Source organism: Myotis lucifugus, unplaced genomic scaffold (genome assembly GCF_000147115.1).
Source record: "Myotis lucifugus unplaced genomic scaffold, Myoluc2.0 scaffold_683, whole genome shotgun sequence".
Lineage (NCBI taxonomy): Eukaryota > Metazoa > Chordata > Mammalia > Chiroptera > Vespertilionidae > Myotis > Myotis lucifugus.
In genome coordinates, this window is record NW_005871731.1 from 173,689 (window position 1) to 181,493 (window position 7,805).

Sequence of the window (7,805 nt, forward strand, 5' to 3'; positions counted from 1 at the left end):
CAGGGTGGTGGGGGCCCATCTGGGTTCTGGTTGGCTTCGGGGACGAGCTGCAGGAGGTTGGCCGGTCAGCCCCACCCCCTATTGAGGTGGGGTGGCGATCAGGGCTGGGGCTGGACAGGGCGAGGAGCTGCAGGAGGTTGACCGCCCATCCCCATCCCCTAGTGGGTTGGGGAGGGTGCTATCAGGGGAAGGCTGGCCAGGGGGAGGGGCTGCAGGCCTATCGTGATGGGGCAGGCTGATCAGGGGCATGTATGACCAGGGGGAAGAGTGGGGGAATTTGGCCGGCACACCCTGCTCTTAATCGGGGTGGGAGAGTCCGATCAGGGGTGGGCCCGCAGGGGGAGGGGCCATGAGTTTGGCCATCAACCCCACCCGCTGATCGGGTCAGTTAGCTGGCCACAGTGGGCTTCATAGTGACTGGTTGTTAGATCGTTATGGCCTTTATGGTAGCTGCCTTTTTATACATATAGACTAGTGGTCTGGTGCAAAAAATACGTGCACATTAAAAGGGAATTAATTAGAGGAAATATTTTAATACTGCTATTTGCTCTTTATAAAAGAAGTGCCAGAGATGAAAGAAAATTAGTAAAATGTATATGAAAATCTCCCTCCTGTCAGAGTCAGTGGCACGCTGTGGGACCCATAGTCAAATTCCTGCCCACCTGTGCGTGTCTCAAAATCATGAGAGACCCAGACCCAGCCGGCCCCAACCCTGTCAAGCCCCACAGGGCAGGGGGTGTGGCCTCAGGTCCCTCGGCCCCAGTGCCAGGGAGGGAAATGCATCCTCAGATCCCCCAACCCCGGTGCTGGGGTAGAGGATGCGGCCTCAGGTCCCCCAGCCTGGCCTCAGGTCCTCTGGCCCTGGCGTCAGGGCGAGGGGCACAGCCTCAGGTCCCCCGGCCCATCCTCAGGTACCCAGGCCCCAGCACCAGGGCAGGAAATGCGGCCTCAGGTCGCCAGGTCCCGGCACCCAGGCGTGGCCTCAAGTCCCCCTGCCCGGCCTCAGGTACTCTGGCCCCAGAGTTGGTGTGAGTGATGCAGCTTTACGTCCCCTGGCCCCAGTGCCAAGGTGGGGGCACAGCCACAGGTCCCCCTGCCCCAGCACTGGGGCAGGAAATGCGACCTCAGGTCCCCTGGCCATGGTGCCAGGGCAGAGGGCATGGCCACAGGTCTCCCAGCACAGGCACCGGGGGTTGGGGGAGAAGCCTCAGGTAGCCCAGCCCTGCCACAGGTCCCCCAGTGAGAGAGGTGGGGGGCGTGGACTCAGGTCCCCAACATGCCCCACTGGGTTGGGGGTGCAGCCTCAGGACCCCAGGCCTGGCCTCAAGGCTACACAGCTTCAGGTCTCTCAGCCCATCCTCAGGTCCCCTGTCAAGCCCTGCCGGGGCTGGGGACACAGCCTCATATCCCTTGGCCCAGCCTCAGGTCCACTGGCCCCAGTGTGAGGGTGCAAGGGTGCGAGGGCGCAATGACCATTTGCATATTAGCTCTTTATTACATAGGATTGCTGACTATATTACAGATGTTCCCAATTTCCCCCATACTCCTTCCCACTTTTCTCCCTCTACCCTGCCCCCAATGCTTCTAGTCCCTTGCCACAGTATAGTCTATATCCATGGCCTATGCATATATGTATATACTTTGTTTAAAATATTTTTGTTGATTTTAGAGAGTGAAAGGGAGAGGGAGAGATAATAACATCAATGATGAGAGAGAATTGCTGATTAGTTGCCTATGGGATCAACCAAAGGACTTATATACATTCATATAAGCATAACCAATGGACATAGACACTATGTGGGGCGTAAGGGCATGTGCTGAGGCCTGAGAGTGGCTGGGCAGAGCTCAATGGGGCAAAAAGGAGTTATATGTCATACTATATGTAATACTTTAAACAAATAATTTTAAAAATAAAAATAAAATAAAAAGAACCATGACCTCCTGATTCATATGTCTAGGCTCAACCGCTGAGCAACACCAGCTTGGCGACATTATTTTAAAATTTATGAAAATACATATATTTTTCATTGGTGATAGTATTATCAATGTCTCCCATTTCCCCCCTCTGTATATATTCTTTGGTGGATCTCTTGCATTCCTCCCACCTTCTTCCCCTCAGAGATCTGTTAGTCGGCTCCAATTAGCCAGGCTTCTGGTCCCATCTACTCCCTCCCCAGGCATCACTCTCTCTGCCACAACACCTTTATTCACCTAAGTCATTGGCTGGGATGCTAGTACTACACTAGGCGGTTGAGAAAACTACATTACCCAGAAGGCACTACTCGCATGTGGGCGGTGCTAAAAGACATTTTGGTGTCTGCGCATCTGGTTAGGGCGGGACTTCCGCCTTCCTCCTCGTGGTGGACATTTTAACTTTTTAGGTCTTTGTTCACAGACTCACAGGCTTCAGGACGCTGGTCGTGAGGAGGAGGCGGCCTGGAAGGCAGCGCGCCTGCTGTGCGGGGTGTGTCTGAGGCTCCTTGAGCCCAACAGCCCGAGATTGGCGTCCCCGTGCCTCCCGGACTCCTCTCTGCTCACAGCGTCCCCGCAGCCTGACCCCATTTCACCCTCCAGCCTTGGGGACCGGCGCCTCTCAGGTCCCGCCGCCCAGGTCCCCGCGCTCAGAATGGTGAGTCCCTCGTGGGTGACACATGGCTGATGGGGGAAGAGGGTGAAAGGCTGCAGGGCCGCCTTGTGAGGACGTGATGGTGCGACTGAGCTGGGAGGATTCGGGAACCCGGGCCTGTTGTGGGTGTAAAGGCAACAGAGAGATGAGGTGTGGGTTTACAGGAGGAGTTTTCCTTTCACTCTCAGGACGCTGGAGCCATAGATGGTTGTGAAAAAAAGAGGGACATTTTCTGAGGGAGGATTCTAACTTTTCCTAACATTGCTCAGAGGAAAGACAGACTGGAGGACAGAGGACAGCAGCTGTGGACAGGAAGGGGAAGTCCTGTAAATGATAAGGGAACTGGCAGAGTGAGCCCTGAGGACTGAGCCCTGAGATAACACAGGCATCTGGAGGGCACCTGGCCTCTGGGCTGGGCAAGGGTACTGAGCAGCCTGAGCCCATAGAGCCTGGTGGGTGCCAGGCTGACAACAGACCATTTTCTTTCCACAAATTTTTGCAAATGCAGAATGAATTAGGTGTATGGATTTGTGGAGCTTATTTCAGGGCCTCACCCCCTTGTGACCTCTGAGAGAGTAGAGTCCTGGGATACAGCTGCTCTTGTATCCCATGGACCTGGGGACTTTGAACAGACACTCAGCCCAGACTCCTAAGGTCAGGAGTAGGGCTTCATGAAGTGGAACTTGTTTGTGGCAACCAGTGTAATGAGTGAAAGGTCCTCCAGACATAGGTTCCAGAATGTGCAAAGGCTTGGAGTAAAAAGCAAGCTGAATCAGAAACCTGCAGGTATGTTTCTTTCTTTTTTTTTTTTAATATATTTTATTGATTTTTTTACAGAGAGGAAGGGAGAGGGATAGAGTTAGAAACATCGATGAGAGAGAAACATCGATCAGCTGCCTCCTGCACACCCACTACTGAGGATGTGCCCGTAACCAAGGTACATGCCCTTGATTGGAATCGAACCTGGGACCCTTCAGTCCGCAGGCCTACGCTCTATCCACTGAGCCAAACCGGTTAGGAGGTATGTTTCTTAAAATACATATATATTTTTATTGATATTAGATGTAGAAAGGAAGGGAGAGGGAGAGAGAGAGGAACAGGGATGAGCAAGAAACGAGGATCAGTTGCCACCTGCACAATCACTCCTATGGATCCAGCCAACAGCCCAGGCATGTGACCTCACCAGTGCATGAGACTATGCACAACTAACTGAGACACATCAGCCAAGACCGTAGATCACTTTAATACAGGGAATCATGGTCAGGTTGGTAATGGTAGTAGTAGCTCAGAAGGGACAGTGTGAGCCTGAGGACTGGCTTTTTTGCTGGGGCCACTGTTTGTGGGAGGTGGGTGTCACAACACAGCATAGGGACAGAAGTTGTCATGTAGAGTGTGGAGGAGAGATAATCGTTTTGCAGTGGCTAATACCTTCAAAAGATGAGTGGACCTGAGGTTAATTGGAGACCGAAGAGTAACTCAAACAACATGAGACTAGGGCTGGTACATATCAACTTTTCTAAACTCTCACCAGGATTTTGTTGTGACCCTTGTGACCTGACTGTGGGGAGTTGCAGTCAGTCTTGTGGATTAGCTAAGGGCTTGAGTGGTCCTCTGTGAGACTCACTGGGCATGGTGCAGAGGGCCATCGGGGCTGGGACTTGAGTGAAGGTTAAGAGAGATGTTGACTGCTACTAGTGAAGGGACATCAAGTCAGCATAACAGGAGGTGGGCTATGGATATCTGAGATCTGATTGTTTTTCTTAATAGTTGTGGTTGAAGGAGAAAAAAAAACAGTCATGGAGAGAGGCCTATATAGCAGGACTCAAGGCTGCCTCTATGAGTTTGGACTATCAGAGTCTGGGTAGTACTTGATCATGATTCAATTTGGCAACCGTCCTCTGGACAACACATGCTGAGTAATAAGTAAAAGGCCAGGAGATGAACATGGGAGCTGGGGCTGTGGAAGTGCAGGTGTGAGTGAGGTGTGGTAGAAAGAGTGATGTGCACTTGGAGAGGGAAGTGAATTCATGGCCACAGCACCCTGACATTGACATAAGAGTGAATGAAGGAAGAGTCTATTTCTGGTGGTGCCTGGATGTAACAATAAGGTGAATTGCCTGTAAAGATAGGTGTTTGGGTGCTACATTCTAGGTTAAGAGGTTAGGTGCCATTTAACTAACCACCTGCCTTTTGTTGGGAGTGACACATTGATTGATGGGAATGAGATAGCATTCATCAGTGTTACCCAGGCTTGTAAATCTCCCCTGGCATGGATAAGGAAGAAGGGTAAGAGAGAACTAGATTATGGAGGTGGTGACCTATATTTTTGGAAAAGAAGTTGATTAGGAAAAAATTTATCCACACCATGGCAAATTTGAATTATCTTTGAAGTTGTGCTCTGGGAATGAACCTGTGTGAGAGAAGTGTTGTTCAGAGAACTATGTGCAGCATATTTTGAAAAGTGATGGCCTCACCACCTTGGGATTGGGTCAAGCTGATGAAGTGTGATGCCATGTTTTTGGTGTCTTAGAGGAACAATCGGAGGGACTATAAAGCTATTTCCTGAGAAGATCAGTATCAAATCACTCACACTCTCTTTATGGCCAACATCCCTCTCTAACCTATGTGTTTGACACCCAATCTATTGATAACAGGCAGTATGGCATACATGGGGGGTCCAGAGCTCAGGTATCTTCTATCTGCTCAACTGCCTTAATTGTTGTGGGAAGAAAAATATCAGCAGGAATATAAGAAGACAGTGCCTTTCATGGGATGAAGGCCTGGTATTTTCTCGCATGTGAAGAGTGGAAAGAGCAGATGGGTGAGGAGGGTGGGGAATATGACAGACTTATAATCTTAGGATTGAATCTGATCATGACTGTACTGTCCACATTATGACAGGATGTGAACTTTGAGGACGTAGTCATTGCCTTCTCTCCAGAGGAGTGGGGACTCCTTGATGAGGCTCAGAAACTTCTGTACTACAATGTGATGCTGGAAGTGTTTGCATTTGTATCATCTGTAGGTAAGACCTTCACATTCTGCCAGTGTCCTCAGGTGATGACCTCTCTTCCTTTATTCCTCTCAGCCTTAGCTTTCTCTCTCCCACAGCCAGAACATTGCCTCTGCTAATTTCCCCCACTGTCCTGTCAAATGTGCTGTGGCTTCCATGGATGAAATAGATGGGGAGCCCTGAGCAAAGGACTCCATGAACATCCCTAACACCTGTTACCTCAAAAAGTACAGGAATTGTTAGGGAGTCAGGAGTCTTTCATGAGCTTAATGGGTCCCAGCTTGCACTTACTCTTCATGCGAGGCTGACAGTGTCCACATGCGTGGCTTCAACTTCTTCCCTCTTTCTCTAGGTGGCAGCCTGTTCCGTGTTATGGTCTTTACCTACATGAACCATGGGCTCTTGTGTAAGACCCTTATTCAACTGTTTGTAATATTTTAATCCCTTAATACTATAGCAAGCTGTGTTGCTCTGGCCCAGTGCAGACTGCTCCCTTCTGTATCACCTGTTCTTCTGCACTGGTGCCTCTGCAGTATTCTACAACATTGACTTGCACATGTGTTATGAGTTGCACATATGTGCTAAGTAGTCCTTGAAACCAGCTACTCCTTTATTAAATTTTACTTGGAGTAAGATGGAACCGACCTCTTGCACAGCTCGCCCCGCTCCCCAGCAGATAAGCCCTGCTGAATGCTGTTAGTTGAAGGATGAGCTGGAGAACCATATTCTAATCCAGTGATGGCGAACCTATGACACGCGTGTCAGAGGTGACACACGAACTCATTTTTTTGGTTGATTTTCTTTGTTAAATGGCATTTCAATATATAAAATAAATATCAAAAATATAAATCTTTGTTTTACTATGGTTGCAAATATCAAAAAATTTCTGTATGTGACATGGCACCAGAGTTAAGTTAGGGTTTTTCAAAATGCTGACATGCTGAGCTCAAAAGGTTCGCCATAACTGTTCTAATCCATGTGGTGCTTGCCATGTTTGTGTCATATTTCTGGTGAGGCCTCCCTGTGTTGTGATCTTCATTAGCCCAGAAAGTCACAGGAGCCTCTTATTAACCCTTCCTGCACATCTCTTATTTTCAGACAATTGCATGGAACCAACATGTGATGTGTAACACACTTTTGCAATGGGACTTCCCCCTGTCACACAATCAACAGTCATTTCCTCACCATTTCTTACTTCTCAGGTTGTTGGCATAAAATGGATGATGAGGAGGCCTGTTCTGATCAGAGTGTATCTATACAAGGAGAGTCACAGGTTGGGGCTGCTAAGACAGCTACAGCCACCCAGAAGACCCTTCTGTGTAAGCAGTGTTTCTCTGTGTTACAACATATTTTGCACCTGACTGGGTCGCATGCAGCACACTTTGAGCAGAAAGCCTTCTGTAGTGACGCATGTGTTGGAGACGTCTGTTTCAGTGCAAACCCTCACCAGCAACAGAGGAATGAATGTGGAGAGGAGCCCTGGAAAGAAGCTATAGGCAGGGCCTCCTTTGTGAGCAGGTGCAGCTTCTCCTTATCTTTGGTGCCTTCAGCCAGCAGGGAGGTTGGGGAAGACTCGCAATACAACTCAGAGCTTCCCCAGCACCAGGCCACTCTCAACACTGAGGAGCTACACTGTGGCAGTGAGATTTCACAGGAATTTCTTGATGGAAAAAGTCATCACCGGTGGGGTGAATGTGAAGATGCTGCCATCCACGACCTGAAAGTTGTTCAGTGTCAGGGTGCATTTTCTGGAGAAGTGATTTATGAATGTAACAAATGTAGGAAAGTGTTTAGACGAATCTTTAACCTCATTCGATATAAGAGAGTTCACCCTGGAGAACAGCTGTATGAGTGTAGAGAATGTGGGAAGTTCTTCAGGGAAAGAAGTACACTCATTAACCACCAGAAAGTTCACACTGGAGAGAGGCCATATGAGTGTAATGAATGTGGGAAGTTCTTCAGGGAAAGAAGTACATTCATTAACCACCAGAGAGTTCACACTGGAGAAAGGCCATATGAGTGTAATGAATGTGGGAAGTCCTTCAGTAAAAGTAGTACACTCATTAACCACCAGAGAGTTCACACTGGAGAGAGGCCATATGAGTGTACTGAATGTGCGAAGTCTTTTAGCCGAAAATCTAACCTTATTAACCATCTGAGAGTTCA

The 7,805-nt window shown here is 49.0% G+C and overlaps 1 protein-coding gene across 1 annotated transcript; it reads left to right on the plus strand.

The window, feature by feature from the left end:
* The first annotated feature begins 1,035 nt into the window (after window positions 1-1,035).
* Window positions 1,036-6,439, plus strand: LOC111823012 (neurotrophin receptor-interacting factor 1-like). The gene is made up of 4 exons (XM_023746468.1): window positions 1,036-1,069; window positions 2,334-2,629; window positions 5,528-5,651; window positions 5,992-6,439. Exons 1-4 carry the CDS (start codon window positions 1,036-1,038, stop codon window positions 6,078-6,080), a joined length of 543 nt encoding a protein of 180 aa, XP_023602236.1. The 3' UTR covers window positions 6,081-6,439.
* Window positions 6,440-7,805: the final 1,366 nt, after the last annotated feature.